The 25,364-nt window shown below is 45.0% G+C and overlaps 1 protein-coding gene across 1 annotated transcript in view; it reads right to left on the bottom strand.

The window, feature by feature from the left end:
* SYCP2L (synaptonemal complex protein 2 like) overlaps window positions 1-25,364 on the bottom strand; it is a 1,791,741-nt gene that overhangs the window by 242,412 nt on the left and 1,523,965 nt on the right. The window contains exon 34 of the mRNA XM_086966882.1: window positions 939-1,051. Coding sequence (XP_086823008.1) covers window positions 939-1,051 — 113 coding nt within the window. The remainder of the gene's footprint in view (window positions 1-938; window positions 1,052-25,364) is intronic.

The following is a 25,364-nucleotide window of genomic DNA, read 5'->3' as shown; positions in this document are numbered from 1 at the left end:
TAGGATGTTCAGCTCACAATTCCCAATTCATTAAAAGTACATCCATTCCTTTGTTGGTCATCATAATCATGCATTAATTGGCTTCCACTCCATTTTTGGGCGTTTGACTTGGCTACAGAAAGTGCACACTCAAAAAACATACAAATAAGCACCAAGTGAAGAGAAAAGCAGAAAGAAGTGCTACAGTAACCAGCTTTCGAACTGTGGTACAAGGAGTTGGGAGTTCCAATTCCTGTTTTTCCAAATGGACCAAAATTGTGAGTCAGGGCAAGCCCGGACTGGGAACCAAAATATGCCCTGGCAAAACAGCTCACACGCCCCGCTCGCTCGCTTCCTCTCCTTGTGCCATCTTTGCCTTCCCATCCATCCTCTCATTCTCAGCTCATTCTTCCTGATTGTTCGGGGTCTCTCCATCCCTCTCTCTCCGCCTTGTAGCAGGTCGGGCCTGCTGCATTCAATCTGGCGAGCTGGGTAAGTGACAGCTTTCAAAACCATTCTCCAGTGGCTCCGCCCCACCGGGAAAATACCCGATGCACAAGAATGCACTCCAGCCCTGCCCAGGGGAGGAGGGGCCCTCAATTAACGCATGCATGTATTTCCACATTTTGCTCATTAAATTATACTTGATATTTTGGTACCTTTAATCTTTAATCGTTCACTCACATTGACGTAATATTGATTTAGCAGAATTTAAAATAGAAACAACTGGTGCCATTCTTAATCCAATAAATAGTTCAGGTTATACAAACATGCTGGAGGCCGCGGGTTCTCTGTAGGCTCTTTATTAGATGAAGAGAAGTAGTGGGGTGAACATTTAACTACAAGCGCTTGGAGGCGCATCATTAACATAATATCTAATAAAGAAGCTACCTGCATGAACGCTGGAGTCTGCACTTTTGTTTTTTTAAAGAGAGATCAACCAATTAAATCATAATTACCCCGAATTTCTGTTTTAGATCCTTGCTGAAATTTTCAAATGCAGCAATGACACTGGAATCACTGCACTCTTCTTCGTCGGTGTCCAGATCTTCTGGTTCAGCTAACATTTTACCTGAAGGTGGGCAGAAAATAATGAACTAAGAGAATAAGCAATACTCATGAAAAGATTTCGGGCAAGGGGCTTGGAAACCTTTATTCGGAATTCTGTTGCCGGCTGCCACAGTTATACGTGGGATAATAGTTAAATCAGTTTAAAACTGGTGACATTCAAAATGGCAATGCTACATAAAGAATCGCAGATTTGTCTTACATATTTAGGTCTTCAGGCAGCATGCAAGCCTACACTATGCCATTCTCACCCTTTGCCCACCTCTTTTTGCGTTTAACGGGGACAAGGGAACCCAAAAGATAGTTAAGGACCCTAGGTGTCAATCTAAATGTATAACAATGGTCATTAAAAAGTAATTTAGAACATTTAAATAAATATAGTCTGTAGTAAGTACTATATTCAACGGTGTCCAGCCGAACACATAGTTTAATCAATCAAATGTTTTCAATATTTTCAAAAGCAACCAACAATCCTGCATCCAGTACATGGGAAACAAAACAAAACATACAGTGAACGTAAGGATTTTCAGGCAAACAAAAAAGGACGCTTCAGATCAAATGAGAATAAAGAAAAAACTATCCTTAATGGTTATCACACCAATATAACAAAATGGTAGTCTGTGTGATACTATTCCAAAGGTCGACGACGTTTCGATCCCTTTAAACGAATATTGGGATCACCATCAGGACGGTTGTATAGACATGCCTGAATATTAGAAAGCTGCCTTGAAGGCGGACTATTCTACTTTCCAAGAGCAAAACTAGGTAGTTGAGTGGATCATCGGGCAATTGTGAGTCCTAGGCTCCGGTGGAGCCTCCATGCAACGATGAATATGCAATGTGGACGATTCCACACTACCAAATACCGCAGGAAAATTCCTTAGTAAACGCGGGGAAAGTAGGTACTTGTAAGAATACCTTCAGTACCGGCAACAGTGGCCGTAAGGGGGATTCTCAGTGCACAATGGCAAGCTTGCCATTGCGCATGAGAATCCCCCTTACAGCAGTATATGGAGCCAGCCCTCACTAGGAATGATTTTGAATTTAAAGAGTCTTTCTTTCATGTATACATCAACCCAATTGGGCTACTTTGGCCCCTGGTCTAGTCTGTATTTAAGGGGTATGTTCAATTACAACATGTTTACACCATGATTCTAACCACTTTAAAAACAGATTGCAATTTGGAAAATACATCTTGAGGATGTGCTGTGTATATGGGATAGATTTGCTTAAAAACTAGAAGCATTCATGGCCTGGATCAATGAGCTGGACCCACATTTAAGTTTTACTTGGATGGCAAATAGGACCAAAATTACCTACCATGACCTCGATATTGCAGTGGAAAGCACCACAGTGGTTTATCAAAAACCTACAGACAAACTCGCTGCTAGTCTACACATCTTAAGGAGCATTGAGGAATATGTACCTGTGGCCTGGTTTTTCTATATTGTCACAACTGTTCCAGTTATCTAATTTCAAGACCAGACAGAAAAACTCAAACGGCTGGTAAAGAGGACATAATAGAGAAAACTGATATGGGGTATAAACACAAGTTTTAAATAATCATTGACCTGTGTTAAAGGAAAAGGAAAATTAAGATCACATTACAATGGTAATGACCTGTGACCCCTTTCTTGCATCGAAATTAAATGTGATGAGGATACTGACTTCCATGGCAGTGTGGTGTTGGCCTGCCCCAAGGAACACTCACCCCTCTTTCTAAACATTGTTTTTTGATACCGAGGGACTCTCGTGGGAGAAGGGGGGGTCGCATTGGCTCTTGCAAAAGTCCAGTGGGATCTGAACAAACAAAAAAAAAATCTTAAGATTTAGCCCTGAAAGTAGCCTTTTGGGAACCCCACATGAGATCCAGGAAGTCGGGGTACCTCCTTATTCTTTCAGGACATTGGGAGAGAGTCCTTGCGTCCTGTAATGACAGTCTCTCAGTAGCAGGACTCTTAGAAGCTTCTCGCTCCCATGAGAATAAGGTGGCCAATGGGAAACAAAGCCCCCTTCAGCCAATCAGATCGCTGTATTTGAAGTAGCATGAAAGCGGAACTCTGATGAGAGATTTTGCAAACCCCACTGTTCATATATCTATATCTATAATCTGTATATCTGTAGCGGAGTGACTGGTTTTGTGAATGACTGGCTGTATGGGTGAGGGAGTGGTTGTATGAGTGCCTGTATGAATGAGTGAGTGGATGTCTGAGTGGCTCTATGGATGTGTGATTACTGGTATGGGTACGTGAGGGGCTGAGTGGGTGTATGAGAGGTTCTGTGGGGGTATGAGTTGGTGTAGGAGAGGTTCTGTGGATTATGCCATCAAATAAGTTACTGACCATGTCACAAGTAATGCAATATGTGAGGTCATAAGCAGTGCATTACAGGGGTGTAAGGTATAGCTAGCTCATGTAAGTGTCACTGCTGACTTTCAATGGTTTTGTACGAGTGAAATCTGAGCCTGTTGTATGACGTTTTAGATTCCGAATGAATTTTACCAATTCATGCCCTTATATAGGTACAATCCACGTTGCCCTTATATAGGCATGGAAATCATGCCTGTATTTAGGCATAGTCCATGCTACCCAAATACAGGCATGGATACTTCCATCCGTTCATCTACGTCACAACGATTTCTTGGAAAACCAGACTCTTAACCCTTTCGATGCTGATGACGAGCTCAGCTCGTCATCACCCACGGGTGTCGTGTGCTGATGACGAGCTGAGCTCGTCATGGTGCCACTAAAATGGCATTTTCCAGCACAGGGGGGGGGGGGGAAACGCCCAGCAGCCATGTGGTTAAGCTGGATATTGATTAGGGGTTCATCCAGGACGTTCATATGCCCGACTTTACTTCAAAGCTGGCATCCCTAAACACCTTCAAGGTATAAATATACCTTCACTTGCTATGGCAAAGCATGGTGTGGTTCGGTGCAGTTCGACTACCTACTTGCCCGACGCAGCTCAGTACAGCAAGTGCAGAAGGAAGCAGAGTCTCCAGCTGACGCACTGACAAGAAGCTGTCCTCCTCTGCCAAGAGTCCAGCTACAGTGTTTCTGATTCCCCTTGCGGGGTGTTGGGAAATCAATTCCAGAGACAGATACCAAACTCTTTCATTCAACGGTATGGAGATGTTTAGAACCTAGAGAAACCTTTGGCAGTTCTTGGCAAAAACTAAGCATGTGCGGGAAATCCGTTCCGCTCGCGGATTTCGCGGATTTTCGGTGAATCCGCGATCTGCAAACTCCCGCGCATTTACTGAAAATCCGCGAGCGGCGGATTTGGGGGGCAAAAGTTCAAGCCTGTTGAACTTTTAACTATGTTAGGATGGCGCCGGCTGTGAGAAGTTGGCCTGATATATGATGCTCACTAGTTCTAGTGATCACCTTGTATCAGTCCAAACAACCCTTATGGTGATTGGTTGTAAGTCAACCTTATAGACCAGCTATCCTAATGGAGGCATGGACAAAGCAGTATTAGGCTAAACTCTATTGGCATGTGAAGCCAGCTGTTTTACCACATATAATCCCTTGAATACCACATGAAAGGACACCACACAGGTAGTTCTGAAAATAAACAAGTATTTATTAACTAACATACACCTCTGAACTCTTTAAGAGGTCAGAGGGCTAAGCACATGACAAACTCTTCGGAAAAATACACTCAAGTTGCACGATTTACAATGGTGCCCTAGGGGCACGACAAACCATATACTAGGAACAATGGAATGCGAGGAAAGAAAGTACTGTAAGGAGATCCAGAGGCTGGAGGATCGCTGGGACTACACTACTGACTAGGTAAGTAAGGAGCAGGAGGCTCACGGGACTCACGTGCAGAGTTGAAACTCTCACGCGGGATGCGTACCAACGTCTATGGATGCTACAGTTTACAAAGTTACGGATTCCGGACAAACCCGGCTGGATGGAGGGAAAACAACAGTGGACCTGAACACTAGGATAGTGAACACGGACTTCAGCACTTAGAAGCTTTAGTTACCTAACCCACAGGCTGCGGGTGCATAGGGCTGTAGTGGTGTCAGGTTTGCTGTGTTGATCCCGGTGATGCCTGAAACAAGGAGTTGCTGGCAGGCAGCCAGATGGAGGAGTCCTGTGGTTCCAAGGATGGAACTAGGAAGAAGTTGTCCTGAAAGGGAAGGGGACATAGTCTCGGTCACTAGCCAGTGACGGTGCTGGAACCAGGAGGGAACCAGATGCTGTGGCCGCAGTCAGGTGAAGGACAGGACACTTCTCTCTGTAGCTGCGAGGACCAGCAGCTGTTCTCTACGACCAGGCTGGAGGCACGAGCTGTCCCACGTAGTCTGCTGCTGTTGGCGGTGTTGGATCGTCGATCTGGTCAACAGGCCTTGGCAAGTGCAAGCCACACGGTGGAACAAAGATGGCGTCTGGTGCGGACCAGGAGGGTCCGGGGTGCTTCTCGTTCACAGGGAAGCAAGGGCAGACCAGCAGTGTTGAATTCTTCGGGTCGTTGTCTCAGACGTCACTAGCCAGCCGGCAAGTGACCAGACAACAGGACAAGCAGCAACCAAGCAAAAGGGCCCCACGCAGATCTCGTGGATGCTGGGGGGCTGGTCTTTGGTTCAGGAGCTGCGTCGGTGTGGGGCTTCTCAGACCCCAATGCAATCACTCAAGGATCCCTCGGCGGTCGTGCTGGAAGCGCTGTGCAGGTTTCTTCAAGATGGCCGTCTCCAAGTTGCTCGTCGCACCTACGGGTCTCAGCTGTGGTGTGGATGTGGGTAGAGGTCAGAGGAGTCTGGAGGTCCGGGTCTCGTTGAGCTGGGTTGTCGGGTTCCGGGAAGGAAGGACTTGCAGCAAACCGCACAGGAGCTTGATGGTGCCTGCGAAGCAGGATGGTCACTCCCTGACCATAGGGGAGATTCTTCAGTCTTCTGATGTTCAGGAGGTCGAAGGTCAAGAGTTCTTCGTCGAAGTTGTCAAGATTAATCTAATCTGGAATGGGACCAGCTCCTACCTTTATTCAGCTAAAGGGGGCTGCACTACGACTAGGTCCCTCCCCTGGGTGGGACCAGGAAGGGGGGTGGTTACACCCCCTATCCTTTGTCCAGTCTTGTGCCAGCTCTGGCGCTGGAGTGCCCCAGGAACTGGTTTAGACCGGAGTATGCACAGGGACACCTTGTCCCTGTGCATACCTTTCAGCCCTGTCCTACCTAATACACAAAATCCTGTCTGGGGTGGTGCTAGCACCTCCCAAGGCAGGAAACCCTTTGTCCAAGCCTCCCTCTCTGGAAGGACTCCCAGCAGCAGGAGGTCAGACTTGCGTCTGTGGTGGCAGCATCCATTTTGTGATGCTGAGGCTCGAGTTAACTTTAACCGGGGTTCACAGTTACATACATGTCGTGTCCCTCTAGTAGGGTGGAATGCTACCCCATTCGCCAGAATTGGCGAGGGGGTAGTATTCTAATTCGTATGACACCTTACTCAACATGTTTTGATAATGCTATACCAAAGTTAGCATTTGACCACGAGGTTCATAATGCACTTAAAAGTATATGGAATAGCGTTATCATGGAACAGCTATTAGGACTTGGTTCTGCAAGCTGCAAACGGGCTCAGCTCATGCCAGAGCACCATCTCACATAATTCCAAGCACTCTGCCTTCAGGATTGATAAGGCCTGCCATAGGAGTGACTGATAGGAATATATGTGTCCATTTCAGGTTTAGATAGAGGGATACTATATCTAAAGCAAAGGGTGATTACACCACCTTGCCCCAGCTGTCGTGCAGCCAGTTGTGTCTGTTTAGTTGGCCAGCCAGGGGTGGCATAATACATGCTTCAGCCCCTGGTAGGCCCTGGGTACACCTATGCCCTGGATACCTAAGGTATGCTGTACAGGGACTGATAAGGTGGCCCAGTACCAATTGGTAAATGCACCTAAGGTACATGGTTGTCAATTTAGAGAGAGTACAGCTAGGCTGTGGGTCTGATTAGCAGGCCCACAGCCAGGGAAAGTCGTAAACCAGTGAAGCAAAAAGCAAAAATCGGGGGTGATCATAGGATTGCAGAGCCTACTCTCCTACATAACCCCCCCCCCAAACTTAGGGACATTAAACTAATCTTGACCAGGTGAGTATTCTTGTTCTAATTGGAAGTACCGACAAGCTGCCAACGCCATCCTAAAATAGTTACTAAATTAGCTTTAACAGGAAGCACCTGCTTTATTTTATCTATTAGTGCTTCCTGATGAAGCTAATTTAGTAACTATTTTAGGATGGCGCTGGCAGCTTGCCGGCGCCATCCTAAAATAGTTACAGCAGCCCATAAATGTGTGTTTTGTCGAGGCTGGGCAGGTGTGCAATCTCCCCATATCTATCGTCGGAAATTACCTATGATGCTTGATGGAGGCCTTTGCATTATTGACTTTCACGAGCTCAATCCCTGTGCAGTTCCTGTGACCACGAGCTTCTCTGATCCGTGCCTGTCCTTTTATGCACACAAGAGGCATGTGAACTCGAGGGACCCCCGGTGCTCTTCGGTGTGATGGCAAAGTTAATCAGCCCCCCCAAAAATGTGAGTTTTGTCGAGGCTGGGCGTGCGTTCTCCCCATATCTATCGTTGGAAATTACCTATGATGCTTGATGGAGGCCTTTGCATTATTGACTTTCACGAGCTCAATCCCTGTGCAGTTCCTGTGACCACGAGCTTCTCTGATCCGTGCCTGTCCTTTTATACACACAAGAGGCATGTGAACTCGCATATAAGCCTCGCCCGTTTGGCCCTGCCCCTCACATTAGTGATGTGCACCGTTTTCCCGCCCGGCCTGCCCCGTATCCTCACAATCCGCAAAATCCACGAATCCGCAAATTCGCGTATTTTGCAGATCGCGAATTTGCAAATTTGCAAATTCGCGAATTGCGGATTCGCAAAATTTGCCCATGCTTAGCAAAAATTAAACCTATACTAAAGACCATACTTACTTCTTCCCTTGTACTAGACTTAGGTTAGGTACAATGGTGTAGGCGTACTTTAGAAGCACCAGTTGAGTATTTTAGCCTGTGTTATTTATGTATGTATTTTTATATGTCATAACACTAGACAATGCTATTACACTATTATTTTATAATACTATTCTCGCTGCTCGCATTATACTTTGCATTCTGCGATTGTAGCAGTTCACCACTCTTGCATGAGAAAGGAGACTGTTCAATAAACCCTTTTATTGAAAACGCCTGTCTCACTATTTCTCTGCAACTCTGTAGAAACGAAGCATGCACGATTGACTGAGTAAAATAGTTGTCTATTGTTGCCATGACTATGAAGATATTTGTTCCAGTCCTAGGGAAACAAAGTTGTCATGTTTATGCGGTTACAAAAAACTACAGTATGGAGGGACAGAGGGAAAATATTTAAAGACCAACCAGATTTCAATCCCCCTAATCCTTAATATGTCAAATACAAACAGAATCGGCGGTCTACTAGTCTACGTACTTCAGGAATAAAGTCTTAGAACGTATATTGCTATTTACGCTATCTCCTATGAATGAAGAAAAGGTAAGAAGGAAACAGAGTGATGCAGAAAACTGAGATCAAATAAAAAGGTTAAAGGAGTGTTTGCACTGTATATTTCTGAGGTTTATCCTATTTATTTCACATTCTTCACTTTCTGCATTGCTTTTCTTATATAACTACTTTGGAAAACAAATAAAATTCCCTTTTCTTGCACATGTCCTTTCTTGTGAGAATCCACAAAAGTATACAACTTTACCTCTATGTTTTTCCTAATGATTAAGGGAGAACTAGAGACAGTTGTTTGGTAAACCCAGATGATGACACTGGGCACACGTATTTGTGCAATGATAGGATACCATATATCCTGAGGTGGCTTCGATTCACCTTTTTATTTGATCTCAGTTTTCTGCATCACTGTGTTTCTTTCTTACCTTTTCTTCGTTCATAGGAGATAGCGTAAATAGCAATATACGTTCTAAGACTTTATTCCTGAAGTACGTAGACTAGTAGACCGCTGATTCTGTTTGTTTTCAACACGTTTATCCGGTTGTCAGACACTAATTGCTTCTTGTGAATTCAAGAAAGTTTCTAGTGACATATGAGCTAGCTGGCACTCACAATTAAGTTTAGTATATTCGATAGAGACATACTGACCTCAGTCCTATGTCACATCTATAGGATATATTATTCCAATGCGCAGAGCCTATTTGGAATATAGGAACTACACTACATGGCGCCCAACATTTGGTAAGGCACTAATTTAACGCTAGATGCTAAAGTAACTCAGTCGTGCTTTTCTCAGAGACCCCTTTTTCCGTAAATACTCCAATCTGGAGTCTGGAGTGGGTAAAGGGATAATATCGGCCATAGCGGAGTAGGACGAAAATCCTATGTACTGGTTTTTTGGTTTGTTCAAGGTTGAAGGATACAGTGTTCCAAAATATTGTGCACCTTATCTTTGTTTCCTTGAAACTTGCTCTGCAAACTTTCAGTCATCAATGTCGAATAACAGCAACAACACCAAGAACGGTGGAGCTGCAGCTGACCCAGCAGCTTTTAACATAACAGATTTTAATGAAAACGACAAAGATGCTATAAGCAATCCTATGAATTTTAGGAAAGTCATCACTATAAAACCTATAAAAAATGGCCTAACATCAAGAGGTGGTAGGATAGTTTTTGTGATAGAGGCACGTGAATATCACCAGACAGAGGTATTCTATTCATGGATAGTCTTCCCTGAAGCAAATCCAGTAACACATGTGTTTTTCATTACTACAAAGAAGATGAACCACCAGAGGAATATATTCCTTTCGAGGATATTGAAATTCTACTCACATACGCATGAGCTCTGGTTTAAAGGCACCCTAAAACATTTAAATCACATTACCAGGCTCAATCCACTAGGTAGACCAGGAGCAACATGGTCGGCTCTAGCCGGCTACACACCTGACCCTAACATTGAAGCAATGTCAGATGATGAATCACTATGTAATATACAAAATGTCATAGAATTATACAGTTAAACCACAACTGTCTGAAAGTCCTGAAAAGGTCTTTACTAAAAACACTCCTAATCCTTCTAAAAAAAAAAGTGGGAAAATAGCAAACAAACTTCTAAAGAGAAGCGTTCTCAATCCAGAGGTAGGTCTCCTCAAAGGAAGCCCTCTGAAAGGAGGTATAACCTCAGGAATAGGGATAATTTGAGAAAACCCGATAGATTTCAAGACACTGATACACGTTATTCTCATACCTTTCAGACTTCGTCACAGAAATCCGAAAGAAGAGGAAGGTCACAACACAAGGAAGAATGTGTGGAGTCCAAAGACTATCAACACATTCAGAAAAACAAGAAACCTCAATTTACCAAAATGAAGGTAGCAGGTCTAAAAATAAGACATGCCGAGGATCTTGAGGACACAACTCAAGAACGGGGAATGGGCTCAGACAATGTTGGACAGTGCAGCAGAAGTCACCATAGCTCGCAAGAACTTGAAGGATCATCTGGAGACAGTGGACTTGAATGAATTCATCCAAGTTGAAACTGCAGATACCAGGGTTAGTTCTCCACATAAGTTATATGAAGTAACACTCTGGATGGAGGGAGACATACCAAGAAAAGTGAAAGCACTCTTTTAGGTGCAACTTTCCAAGGGTTATGACATTCTTCTAGCTGAACTAGACTGGCCACCAGAATTTGTCAGGGAGTGCCAACATGGCAAAGACATAATTATGCCAGCATTCTCTAATCACATTCCAATTCATTTAAAATGTACTTATGCCAGGAAATGGGCAGTTGTCCAAGCTCCTGCATTATACAAAAATCATGTAGGATGGGATGAGGATTCTCCTCACCATAAAATTCAGTTAAAAAATCAACCAACTGCACAGCAGCAGTACCCAGTTAAGCAAAAAGCTAAAAAACAGGTCAGGGAGATCTTAGATCAACTTGAATACCAAGAGGTTATTGAAACATGCACCTTGTCAATGAACAATCCTTTGTTTCCTGTCTCCAAACCAGACAATACACATCGTTTAAGGGTTCTGTGCAGGGTTTTCATGTATACAGCAAGATTGGTGCCCAGCTGGTAGCGGTACGAAATATGAGCAAAGGCAACAGTAATGAACGGTGCTACACGGTCAGAGGAGGCCCCAAAACCTCTGCAAGTGGTGGCAAAGGGCCCACCGGTAGATAGAACAAAAGTCCTGTGCACACCTTAAGGTAGATATATAGAAATGTTGTCAAAAGGTGAAGAGTCACGGGTTAACTACCCGCTTGACGAAACATGTCGGTTGGTTGTTTTCTTTGACGTCATCCTTCCAGAAAGGAAGGTTCAAATAAATTTCTAAGTTTGAAAATCATTCAAGTGTGTCTACCTTGTCTCATTGATTCCGTACTTTCTTCACCTTTTGACAACATTTGTATATATGTACCTTAATGTGTGCACAGGTCTTGTATAATACACATCATCTAGTATTGGATTACAGACATTTAAATTCTTGTTGCAAAACTTTTGCAGTACAAAATGCACACAGTGCAGCATTAATGAATAACATTGTGCGTAAAAAATATAAAACCACATTAGATATTTCTAACGGTTTCTTCTGTCAAAACATTGCACCAGAAAGTAGGTATTTGACAGCTTTCTCAATTGTGGGGACACAGCGTCACTTCTGTCGTCTCCCACAGGCATTCAAGAATAGTCCTGGGTTATTCTCAGCAAGGGTAACAGAGTTACTACAAACCTATGATGATGAAGCATTATCATATGTAGATGACCTCTATCTGACAGATGATGACTTGGATAGGCACTTGAACAGGGTGAAACCATTATACTTGGATACGCCTCCGAGGGTTACAAATTCAATTTAAAAAAATCTAGAATTGCCCATTTCAACTTCCTGTTTTTAGGATATGAATTATCAAGTGAAGGTAAAAGCCTGGCAGCCAACTTTCTAGAGAAATGTGCACTGCTCCAACCTCCAAAAATGCTGAAAAACATAGTTGATTCTAGGTTTCCTGATTTCGGAAGAACATACATTCTAAATTACGCAGAGATGGTTAAACCTCTCTACGAATTAACAAAACCTGATTAATTTGAAACAGTAAATTGGACACAAAAACACACAGAAACTTGGCGTTCACTGCAGACATGTTAGCAACTAAACATTTAGAAACACGCGTAAACGTACGCAACTTAGTGATCCGAATCATTCCAGGACTATGCGGATTCACGTACTTAACTTTTAACGAAGGTGAAAAAGTACCAATAGCTTACAAATCACACTTGTAAGGGAGTCCTTTCTACTTGGTGATACTATCTGCACAGTTCACCGCATCCCTGCCAGCAACCGCCAGGAGTGTCATCTGGGAAGCCCACAGTCCCGGTTCCGGCTGTTAGCGGAGGTCTCCGGCCATGACTACAAGTCCCAGCATCCTTAGCAGCAGCGAACGCAACCCACGCACACTGCAAAGCACCAGGAGGTGCTTAAAAACACCGCAGGGTTCCCGCAGCACGGGACGCGCACGGGCGGGCCCGTCTGCACCCGTCAGAGGCCGAAGGAGGCTAGGCTGGGCCACGTTATTTGACTACGGCTTTGGCAGAGTCCACTCATGCTGTCCTGACCCGTGTTCTGGGAACATCGTGCCATATATGCTGTACTGTTTGGCAGGTTTGCAATTGGGATACCCATTATTGATATAAAATGAGCAAGTCAAGATGAGTAACCAGGACCCTGGGCGCATTTATTGTGAGAGCGGAGTCGCTCCTAACGCATGAAATCCAACTGAGTGAGAGATGGCTGTCTTTGGACCCTGCCACGCTACTGTCTCGTCTGTCGCTAGGGAGTCAAGTTTCTTCTAATGCAACACGTCCAAGCACAGTAAATACATCACCAGTGAGGACTGACTCTGTTCCCCCAATTTACCCTTGCTACTCCTGGACTCTCCAAATACGTCTGTCCCAGGTGTGTCCTATATTAACACCAGGGGACATGCTGCAAAGCCACAAAAGAACACTAAATTAAGTGCTCAACCTATAAAAAGGAAGAGAAACGCTGTCATTGCTAATCCCAAACCCAAGAATGCTAAAGGTTGTCAATCTACTAGCGTGTTTCAAGGAACATTGGTCCCCGACAATTAGTTAGTAACATAGAATGAATATAGAACAACAAATTAAGTCTATATAGACTGTCCAGCCGGACAGAGTTTAATAACACAATAGTAGGATTCTACCAATCAATTAATTACAATATCAAAAAGTGGGACATAGCCTGTGTTCTACTACTGCATCAAAGACAATTGTGACACACATGAACATGAATGAGGCAAAAGCAAGCAGTCTGCATACATTCCAAAATTTGGCAGACATATATTTGCACAAAAACACTGTTGTGATTTAAATAGTAATCAAATCAAATCATCCAGTGTAAAGTGTCGACGACGTTTCGATCCCTCTAGGGCATTACGGGATCATCATCAGGACAATCAAAATTCATGCCTTATCATACGTAGCGATATTTGCATTAAGCGTGTCGCCAAGGTTTAATGATTACCGCGGGACCGCAACAGCACGTATTTGGACAAGGGAAACACGATGGTCCCAGGAATAGTATTGCGTGCCGTCCACAATGGGGGTCCAGGTACTGACAGGAGTCGATGCTCGCGATTTTGATTGTCCTGATGATGATCCCATAATTCCCGTGTTCATGTGTGTCACAATTGTCTATTGATGCAGTAGTAGGACACAGGCTGTGTCCCACTTTTTGATATTGTAATTAATTGATTGATAGAATCCTACTATTGTGTTATTAAACTCTGTCCGGCTGGACAGTCTATATAGACTTCATTTGCTGTTCTATATTCATTCTATGTTACTAACTAATTGTTGGGGACCAATGTTCCTTGAAACAATATATGCACCCAAGGTCCCCTACCTACTGCTCCTTTGGGTTTCCCTTGTATTGTAAAATAAAGTCAATCTACTAGCAGCACAAAATATCATGTGGCTGTCACTACAAACTCAGTTGAGACCCAGAAAGACATTACTTCAGAGTTTATGTGTAATGAGGCTGACATAGGTGCTGTTGGGGAGCTATACTCACTGAGCCCGCAATGGAAGCACTTGAAACTACGCTCGCTAACATTAAGGATGTGATTGTTAAAAATTTGATCTGCTTTGGGGCAAATTAAAGCACTTGGACTCTGCCATGGACAATCTAAGTGGTGGGAAGTTGAACAATGTTCCTAATGTTATGGGCGGGGACTCTATAACAACTGTGGTCAATAAATACGGGCGATTTGCAATTGATGGGTACTGTCCCTCCTACATATATCCCCTTTGTTAACCCCTGTGTATCCTGCTGTAACCGGAATGATCTTTCTGTGCTGAACCCCACTCCCGTGCGGAGGGAAAGCCAGGACATATTACGAGTGCACAATATAAATAACCCAAATTTGCCCCTAGGGAGTGTGAACTGCAATCAGCTTCAGCCGGGTATTATTGCGGCTGACCCAAGTAATGATGCTGTGAACCATCATAGGGACACACGCTCAAGCCCAAATACTGATGTTTTGAGCATATCACCGGCCTCCAGTCCTTATGTGCTAGTCCTGGCTGGTGTTCCTAATCTTGCTGGGGGTCAGAGTGAGTCTTGGCCAGATCTCCGCAACAAATCCGTAGATTGGCTTTGTAAACACAAATGTTTTCACCCTTCCTCAATAGATGAAATTATCATGGCCAGGAGAGTAGGGTGGGTTGGCCAATCAAATAAGATGATTAACGGCGACTGCATTGTCCTTAATTTTCGTAGAACACAAATGGTTTGTCATTTATTAACTGCCTGAGAGCAATCTTTCTCACAAAACACTGGTATTTGTGCACTCCCTTTAGTCTATTTTTACAAACCACTAGCCATACCGGTCAGGGATGCTTATGCATTACCTCTGGCAGCAAATAGGTTTCATGCACTTTCCAACTTAGACGCCCAGGACTGACAACCACTGCTGATGACCAACACACAGGATTATGAGGAGGATCAATCGGGTACTATACCCCCAGCTTACAATGATAAGCCAGTTATAACCAGGGCTAACAGGGGGGCTACCTGAGCATTCTAAGCTGGAATGTAGTGGGGCTTCAATCTAGGCTTGGCAACCAGGACTGGCTGTGTGTAATAAAGGAACATGATGTAGTCATGTTCCAGGAGACCTGGGATACTGACGATTTACATATTGAAGGGTTCCACTGTTTTAGTGTAGTAGCCTTAGCCCCAAAATGAGCAGACCGCCGGGGGCCTATTTATTGGGATCAATGTGGCCGCTGGAGGCAGTTTCAAGGCCCTCCCAACTAACAGTAAAAACTACCAAGTTGTGTTTTTTAAAAGGAGAGTATGTTTCTACCTGGTAAATTTTTATGACAATGATTTTTATTCTGTTCCCAATAGGAACTTCATTGGGCTTTTTGATTTCATTTCTAATTTAGATAGCCAGCAAAACATGGAGGGACCCATTGGGATTCTCTTGGGGGAAGATTTTAATGCCAAACGTACTGATATGAAGCATGATGCAGGGATAAGTAATTCTGGTCCCTCTTTTCTTAGAGGGGCAGAGCTAGCAATGTTCCTAAGATCATATTATTTGGCCAATGTTATGAATATGGTGGGTGGCCCTAATGCCACCAACTACATATTACCAACATTTAGGGGAAGGGGATGTTGTCAACTATCGATTTTATTTTTATCTCCCCCTCTCTTGAAGATTAACTACTGACCGCAGTGGTCATTGCCACAGATCATGGGGATCCTAGCCCTATTAAAATAGTACTGAGTTCTGCAACCCAACTGTGTTCTTTTCTGAATGCAGGGCCAAAAACCTCACGCCCTCAACTGATAATCTAAGATTAATATGGAAGGGCACTGATAGTGGCAAACTGTTTAAATCATTAGTTAAGGGCCATATGCAGCTTATTAACTCTTGCTTGTCACTACGAACTACACACACTGAGGTAGTCCAGGATTTTTCAAAACTTTGCCTGGCCACTAAAACTTAACTGTCGAAACCTGCCCCTTCGGCAGGAAACAATCCTGGATGGTTCGACCAAGAGTGCACATTGGCCAATAGGAATCTCAGCAGGGCATGGTCATCCAGCCCGAGGTGTGCCATAGATGTACAACTGTCAAGGCGGAAATATAACAGCGATTTCGAACAATAAGAGTTCTTCTAAACGAACGCTGGGAAACCCTATCACAGGCCGCCAGCACAAAAGAGGGCAACATCTTCTCGTCCGCAGTAAGGGACCTCCTCCGATCGATGGGTCAGCTACTAACCCCCATCATTTGTAACATCTCTAGTGAGTCTTGGGAAAATCATTTTTCAAAAATGTATGCTACCCCCCAATCAGAGACATAACAACATGACCTCGGTCCACTTACCACCATAGAGCTAACCATCTCTGATGTAGAAGAGGCTATCCATCAGAGCATTGGGAACAAGGCACCTGGCCCCGATGGGCTGCCAATTGATTAAATAAAATGGAAACCAGACTGCCCGTTACTTTTGAATGTTTTCAATAGTTTAACCCACGCTGCGTTTTCTGAAACATGGGCGAAGAGTATCATAGTCCCAATTTTTAAAAAAGGGGACCGGTCCCAGCCTAGAAATTATAGGCTGATCTCACTAATTGACAATACCCTAAAAATATTGGGAAGAGTTTTGTATAATAAGATCTTAACCTGGACAGAGGAAAATGGTATCTTAGAGCCATGTCAGCTAGGCTTCCTTAGCAAGGTGGGCACAAATAAACAATGCCTCAACCTTAATTTGGTCATTGAGAAATATACCATTGCACAGAAGTCCGCGGTCTATCTGGCCTTTATGGATTTGTCCTCGGCATTTCACCTTGTTAGGCCGCACTCCAACTCCCTGCGTATTTTAGTACAGGCTTTTGTCAGGTATATGGACAGCTTGGATCTGTGTGTTAATTTAAAAAAAAATGTTTTAATGTCCTGTGGTCCTGGGAAGCAACAGCTAAGCTCTATTGCAGTGGATAGTCAGAAATTGACAAGTACCCGCACATTCCCCTATCTTGGGCTGGTCTTTTCTGCGAACGGCTCCTGGACTGAGCATCTCGCTGACTCCAGGAGCAAGTTCTCAAAGGCCATCAATTCAATCCTTAGCATTCCCCGCCCAAACACCACTGGTGCCATTTTAGCTATTCAAAAGAATTTCAAATTACAGTGCGTTCCTGTGGCCACATATCAATCAATCAATCAATCAATCAATCAATCAATCAATCACAGCATTTATATAGCGCACTACACACCCAAAGGGGTCTCAAGGCGCTGGGGAGGGGGGTCCGCTACTGCTCGAACAGCCAGGTCTTGAGTTGCTTCCTGAAGGCGAGGTGGTCCTGGGTCCGGCGGAGGTGGGTCGGGAGGGAGTTCCATGTCTTGGCGGCGAGGTAGGAGAAGGACCGTCCTCCTGTGTTGGCTCTTTGGATGCGGGGGACGGCGGCGAGGACGTGGCCGGTCGATCGAAGCTGGCGTTTGGGAACGTAGAAGTTGAGGCGGCTGTTGAGGTATCCCGGGCCTTGGTTGTGTAGGGCTTTGTGTGCGTGGGTGAGGAGTCGGAAGGTGATTCTCTTGTTGACCGGGAGCCAGTGCAGGTCTCTCAGGTGTCCGGAGATGTGGCTGCGCCGGGGGATGTCCAGGATGAGACGTGCTGAGGCGTTCTGGATCCGCTGAAGTCTCTTCTGGAGCTTGGCGGTGGTTCCGGCGTAGAGGGAGTTGCCTTAGTCCATACGGCTGGTGACGAGGGCCTGGGTGACCGTCTTCCTGGTCTCGGTGGGGATCCACCGGAAGATCTTACGTAGCATTCGCAGGATGTTGAAGCACGACGAGGAGACGGCGTTGACTTGTCTGGTCATGGAGAGGGAGGAGTCCAGGATGAAGCCCAGGTTGTGTGCGTGGTCTGTAGGTTGGGGTGCGCTGCCCAGGGCGGGGGGCCACCAGGAGTCGTTCCAGGCAGAGGGTGTGGATCCCAGGATGAGGACTTCCGTCTTGTCCGAGTTCAGTTTCAGGCGGCTGTTCTTCATCCATTCGGCTACCTCTTTCATCCCTTCGTGTAGGTTGTCTCTGGCGGTGGCGGGTTCGTTGGTGAGATTGGGGTTGAGATTTGGGGTATTGCAAACAGTTCCTGTATTCAGCAGGAAAAAATAGGTTTTGTTGGAAACTGCTGGGTATCCCAATCTCTACCCCACAAAATATTTGCCACAGAGAACATAGGGCCAGATGTAGGTAGGCTATTACCGGTCAGTAACGGCCGAAATCGTCCGTTACCGACCGGTAATAAGCTTTTCCTATGTAGGTGGTATATTTACCGATTCGGTAAATAACGAATCAGTATTTACTGATTCGGTATTTACTGAATCGGTAAATGAGATGTAGGAAGCACGTTAAAGAGTGCTTTTGTGCTTTAAGGATTCGTTATTTGTTATGTTATGTTAAAAATTCTTATACCGCACACGTTCACCGAACGGTTTCTTGGCGCTCAGAACAGATAAGGCGGTCAAGGGCAGGAGTATCATTCATATGCTGCTGTGAAAAGGAACGTCTTCAGTGTCCTACGAAAGCTTTCATAGGGAAGACAATGACGAAAAGAGGAAGGTAGAGAATTCTAAAAAGTGGGGGCTAAGAAAGAAAAGCGGAGACCACCGTGTTTCTTGCGTTGAATTTGGGGGATACACAAGAGATTATCAGCAGAGGAACGTAGATTGCGAGTTGGTATATACCGCTTGAGGTTGGATGAGATAAAAGCAGGTGCAAGATTGTGAAGGGCTTTAAAGATAGTGCATCCAAGTTTGAAGGCGCAACGTTTGGCCACCGGGAGCCAATGAAGACTCCGAAGAAGAGGTGAAACGTGCTGGTGCTTTGGCTGATGGAATACTAGGCGGACGGCCTGATTTTGGATCAGTTGTAGCCTCTGGAGTTGATAAGAGGGAATCCCTACGTATAAGATGTTAGCGAAGTCGATCCTGGAGATGACAAGAGCAAGGATGACTAAGATGAGGGCATCTCTGGTGAGGAATCTACAGATCTTATGAATCCTGCGCAGATGGAAAAAGCAGGACGATGTTACCGCCGAGATCTGAGCCTTCATAGATAAGTCTCCAGAGATGACAACACCGAGGCTTTTCACAGTATTGACAGGACGAGGGGGGACCCCAAGTGATTGGGGCCAGAAGCTGTCGTTCCAAGGATTGGCCGGCCCGCCCACCAGCACAAGTTCGGTCTTTGTGGGATTTAGCTTGAGCTGGCTGTGAGCCATCCAGGTAGAGATGCCTAGCATAGTAGTTTGGAAGTCTGTGTGGGAGGAAGGGGAGGAATCAATAGGGAAAATCAACTGCAGATCGTCTGCGTAATTAAAAATTGTTGCAGGGGATTTGCGAAGGGAATCCTTGAGGGGCTGCATATATAAATTAAAGAGGAGGGGGGATAGTGCTGAGCCCTGGGGGACGCCACAGGAAAGGGAGGAGGAGGAAGCACAAAAAGTAGAAAGTTGAACAGCTTGAGAACGCTTGTCCAAAAAAGAGCGGATCCAGTCCAGGGCCTCACCCTGGATGCCGGCGTTTCCGACACGGTCGATCAGTATAGAGTGATCGACCGTGTCAAAAGTCGCTGACAGATCCAGTAGGACATGGGCTTGATGGATGTTGTTGTCGGCACCAGTTCTTAGAGTGTCCATGACGGCGGCAATAACCGCCTCAGTCGAATGGAGCGGTCGGAAACCAGCCTGCTGGGGGTCCAGAAAGGAAGAACTCTCAATGAATGCGCCCAAACAGCGAGTAACATAAGTTTCCAAGATTTTTCCCAGATAGGGGAGAAGGGATATAGGCCTGTAGTTACTCATGACCAAGGGGTCAGCGTTGGCTTTTTTTAGAATAGGTAGCACCACTGCCTGTTTGAAGGAGTCGGGGACTACTCCAGTGGCCAACGAGGTGTTAAGGGTCAAGGCAGGGTCAGGGCAGGCCAAAAATATTTCTCTGAGTATCTGGGGGGGGGGGGCAGCAGTCCTTAGGGGACCCAGAACTGACTTTATGCAAGAGTCTCTGAAACTCGATAATAGAAATGGGGGGGAAAGAATCCAGATGCTGCGGGTTTTTGGGGGGTAACGGAAAAGAAAGGGAGGATGGGGGCAGAGGGATATTTTCTTTGATGGTGGCGATTTTGTCCTGAAAGTAAGTATTTATTGCATCACAAAGATCCTGGGTAGGCACGGGGGGAGAGTGACCCGATCAGGGAGGGAGAGCTTGTTAACAATAGAGAATATTTCTTTTGTCTTGGAGGCAGACCATTATTTTGCGGGAGAAATAAGCAGTTTTAGCCTCGAGGATAGAGGCTTTATAAGTTTGTAGGAGGTTCACGAATTGCAGCTTGAGAAGGGGGTCGTAATTTTGGCGCCATCGGCGCTCAGCCTGGCGAAGAGCCAGTTTGTCGCATTTTAGCTGGTCCGTGAACCATCGCTGGGCGTCATGAGGGCGCATAGCTTTTATGGATTTTAAAGGGGCTACAGAGTTGCAAGCCGATAACAGCCAATGTTCAAGGGAGGAAGCTTGATGAGTGGCTGAGCCCAAAAGCAGAGGGGCTGTGGTTGCCAGCAAGGAGTGAAGTTCTGGTAGATTCACTTTCTTCCAGTTACGAGCTAGGACGTTCATAGTAGGGGGGGCACGGCGAGGAATCGATAGGTCAACAGTAAAAGATATAAAGTAATGATCGGACCAAGAGCATGGAGTTACCAGGGGGGGCGAAATATCTAGGTTGGCCGTCCAGACCTGGTCCAGAATGTGCCCCTTGCAGTGGGTAGGTGTCGAGATGAGTTGCCGGCAATTCATACTTTTTAGAAGATCTGAGAACTCTTCCGAGAGGCGGCTTTCCCGTGGGTCGGAGGGCCAGTAATTGAAATCGCCAATGATAATGACTTTAGCGTTATTAATAATTAGTTCGGAAAGGAGGGCATATGGCCAGGGGGTCTGTACACGAGGACACAGGTGAGGGGGGACCTAGAAGAACAAAGTTTAATTGCAAGGAGTTGTGTGTTGGGGATTGCAGTACAGGCTAAGGTGGAAAAAATATGTTCTGTACGAATAATGGCTGCAACTCCACCACCAGCTAGCCCCCCAGGTCGATTGGATTGTAAGATGTAGTAACCAGTGGGGATGGCAGCGAGAATGTCAGGAACTGAGTCGTCGGTGAGCCACGTTTCAGACAGAAGTAAGATGTCCACAGCACTGTCATCTAGCAGACGGAGTATTTCCAACTGGTGTTTCACCATGGACCGAGTGTTAAGATACAAGATGGTCAAGGAAAATGTCCTGGCTAAAGGTGGGGAATGGATCAATGGTGCCTTTTCAGGGGAGATAGGGGAAGGACCCAAACCCGCTGGGGGAGAGGGAACTAAAATACCACAGTCGTGAGCCGCTCTGGCGGCACGAGGTGATAAGGGAAATGCATGCCGCAGAGCAAGTAAATCGGCAGACGAGTATATAAAGGATTGGGCAGGGTGGGTGGCCGCAGGGCGCGATCGGCCGCGGACGGGCGCAGACGGGCTGGACTTAGGCGCGACTTCGGCGCGAAGTCGGCGCTCCCGCTGCGCTTCCGCCATATCGGCATGTTATAGGGAACCTAAGTGAACCACTGGACCGCTAACCTGCGCTGTGTAGAGGCAGGGCGGAAGTGGAACTGAGAAGGCGGAAGGGACGCTCGAGAGGTCGGCCCTCCGCACAAACGGCACTTTGCCGGGGCGGAACGGGGCCTGGAGCGGTCAGCAAGCAGGTGAGAAGCCCTCACAAGAATGTGCCAATAATCACAAGTAAAATAACATAACACTCAAGATTTTTACAAGGGAAATGGTTAAAATCAAGCTATTAGTCAGCTATCAGTTATCAGCATATAAATTGTAACACAGAAGCAGCCTCGATCGCCACGTCTGTCAAGTGAGTTGCTGTATTTGCGCGCTAAATATAAGTTTCCCAATTAGTAACCACTGGACCGCTAACCTGCGCTGTGTGGAGGCAGGGCGGAAGTGGAACTGAGAAGGCGGAAGGGACGCTCGAGAGGTCGGCCCTCCGCACAAACGGCACTCTGCCGGGGTGGGACGGGGCCTGGAGCGGTCAGCAAGCAGGTGAGAAGCCCTCACAAGAATGTGCCAATAACCACAAGTAAAATAACTATTGGTTGGTGGTAAATAAGGAATTCTTGTGTAAATGCAAATCTGTGCATTTACACCTGTGCCATGTGACAGACATACATGCCCTTAGGGCATGTATGCATGCCACATGTGCACACCAGCACTTTTCAGGGGTGCAACAGTGTGTAAAAGCGATACCCTGCCACCCTTGACTATTTCCCTATTGAAATTCAGGCCCATAGGAATGAACGGCAATTAACGAATCGGTAAATACCGATTCGGTAATTACCAAATCTTAACGATTTGGTAATTTTTACCGAATTATTACCTACATAGGATTTACCGGTTCTAAAATACCGAATAGGTAAAATTCAGTATTTTAGAATCAGTAAATCCTATTTACCTACATCTAGCCCTTAATACTAATTTTATATCTGACTTTATACATGCCCGACCTGCTCTTTTCTGGTCATCAGTATGGAAGAACCAGGCCGCCTCCCTTACTAGAGAGATTATGAATGACTGTGGTATGTGCGAGAAAGGGATGGATATCCCTTGGTTGAGTGGAGTGCACTTGCACAGTGTCAATAAAGAATGTATCTTTTAAAATCCAAGTATAGCTGAAACTGTGCCTAAAAAGGAGCTAAGGGATGCCCTCTTTTCTTTATATAACAAAGAAAGGATTGAATTGGAAGCCAAGAAATCTTCTTAGCTATATGTCCATTGAACAGTATCACCGTCCCCTAATTATGTATCTCACCCTATCCATGAGTCATTGGGAACGGAGCCTAATATTCCGCTTAAGTGCAGGAACTGTTAGATTTGCACTGTGTTTTCCTCTTGGTGACACCCTAACCTTGATCACATACCATGCCCTTGTGATGGGGAGAGTGGTCAAATTAATTCTACAATTTTTCATTTCTCTGTAAGTATTATATAAAATACACAAAGTGGCTTTTATATCCATTTTTTAAAAAGAGAAGGCCTATTAGTCTGGATAATGCTTACTCAGCTTAGTCTCTTTAGCTGACGAAGAGTTGATTTTACGTATAAGTACATTTCTGAGAATCGCTACTAGAGCATGTAAGACCATGTCCGATCCTTGAGGTTTTATTATGACTGACTATCTTTGTATAATTGCAGGATTACATAATGTTTTATATAATAATATTTTATTTATTTATTACCAATGAAGTTATTTTTAACTTGTAATCTAATTCATCAAAATGTTATGGCTATATCATGTTAAATTCTCTCATTGCCATGTATTTCTAAACTCTCCGCTTATCATTTAACTTGTTATGGTGCTGTGCTTTTATTGGTAGTAAGTTACCCGAATAAAGTTTATGAACTGAACTGAACTTTTACACCCAAGCAGAAATTAAATTCACTTCAACAGAAAAAATTCTGACAGCGGTTCAAACTGCAGTAGCAAAAGAGAGCACCCTCGGACAGGGTAAAGGCATTATGGTCGTTACACCTGTACCTGCACTAGAGGCAGTGACAAAAGCAAGCATTCCAAATGCTAAAGCTTTACATCTGAGATGGGTACATTGGGTTAATTCTCTTGCTGCAAAAGACGTTGAATACGTTTTTGACCCTTATTTGAAAACACAAGCAATTCTCCAATATGAACAAGAATGTCCACTGCCAACTGAAATTCTGCCTCTTGACCAGTATGAATGTATAATTTATACTGACGGATCAGCTCAAGCCGCTATGGGAGTAAACTAGTGCTGCGCGTGCGATCGTTAAAGGTCGCTGGCACGATGGCAAATTCCAACCAATGGTCACTAAAACTCTATCTCTAGGAGATTGTACAGCTCAGCGAGCTGAACTACAAGCCTTCAAGATGGCCCTTGAAAACACGGATCGCGAATTCCCCACACTCATAGTGTGTGATTCGTATTATTGTGTTCAATCTTACAATGACTACTTGCAAAACTGGATTCAAAACGGTTACAAAGATGCAAAAGGTGGCACAATTAAGCATAAACTGCTTTGGGAACAAGTAGTTCAGTTACGACAAGGACTATAAAACACTCATGTGATACATACGCTGAGTCATCAACGTGATGGCGTTCACGTTGAAGGGAATGCATTGGCTGATGAAGCCACGAAGGCAGTTGTGCAAACGGCTTCCGTAGCTGCAAACACTTGTTCAAAAACGAAAATAGACGGCGAAATAATGATAGCAGTTAATGCTTCAAGCAAAGACAGTGAAAAAACGTTACCTAAAGGGTTCCACTCAAATATTCATATATAACTGATGCGAACAATGTTCCGTTTGCTCGAATCACTGGAGTGGGGGATAGGGTAATTCCAAGCATGGAACATAGATTAGGACTAATCCTAGCAGCACATGAAGGGCTTGCCTCTGCCACCGTGTCATTATTAAAACAGAGATACTAGTGGCCACGCATGAGGAAACAGACCAGAAACTACGTCTTGGAATGTGAAATATGCCAAAAGATGAAAGTCTCTACTGTGAAACGTTCTCCGCAGATGCCCCTGTTAATTTCAGATAAACCATTAGCTTGTGTTTACCTAGATCACTGCGGTCCCTAACAAAGGAATGGTAACTATAAATATATCATGGTCGCAGTGGATTTGTGTTCAAGGTTCATTTGGATGTGGCCTCAGCGTTCAGCTGACGCTCGAACTGTTCTAAAAGATTTGCAAGCCTTTATCATCACAGTCGCAGTTGGCACGCTACATTCAGACCAGGGTCCTGCATTTAGCTCTCAAGCTTATAAGGAGGCCATGGCCAGTTTGGGCTTTGCATTGCGGTACTCTAGTCCATTCCATCCTGAGGGAAATTCGGTTGTGGAGATAAAAAAAACGGGACATAAAGCAATCTATAACAGCTAGGGTATTAGGCTTGGGTGATGGGTGGATCAAACATCTAATAAGTGTCCAACATAGTCTTAACAATCTGCCGAAGAAGTTCTCTAGGGGAAATCACTCCATATGAAGTTGTTTTTGGGACCAGAACATTAGTAGCGGACCTCGATTGTCAGACTTTAGTGGTAGACCACAAACCATTTGATATCAAAGACCGTTTGGCTGTTTTACATACTTAAATGAACTAAGAACGAAACAAAGTAACGTGTTCCTGACGCCAATGACCACTAAAGAAAAACC

This window comes from Lissotriton vulgaris, chromosome 4_1 (genome assembly GCF_964263255.1).
Source record: "Lissotriton vulgaris chromosome 4_1, aLisVul1.2, whole genome shotgun sequence".
Taxonomy (NCBI): domain Eukaryota; kingdom Metazoa; phylum Chordata; class Amphibia; order Caudata; family Salamandridae; genus Lissotriton; species Lissotriton vulgaris.
This window is presented reverse-complemented; position numbering and strand designations above follow the sequence as displayed.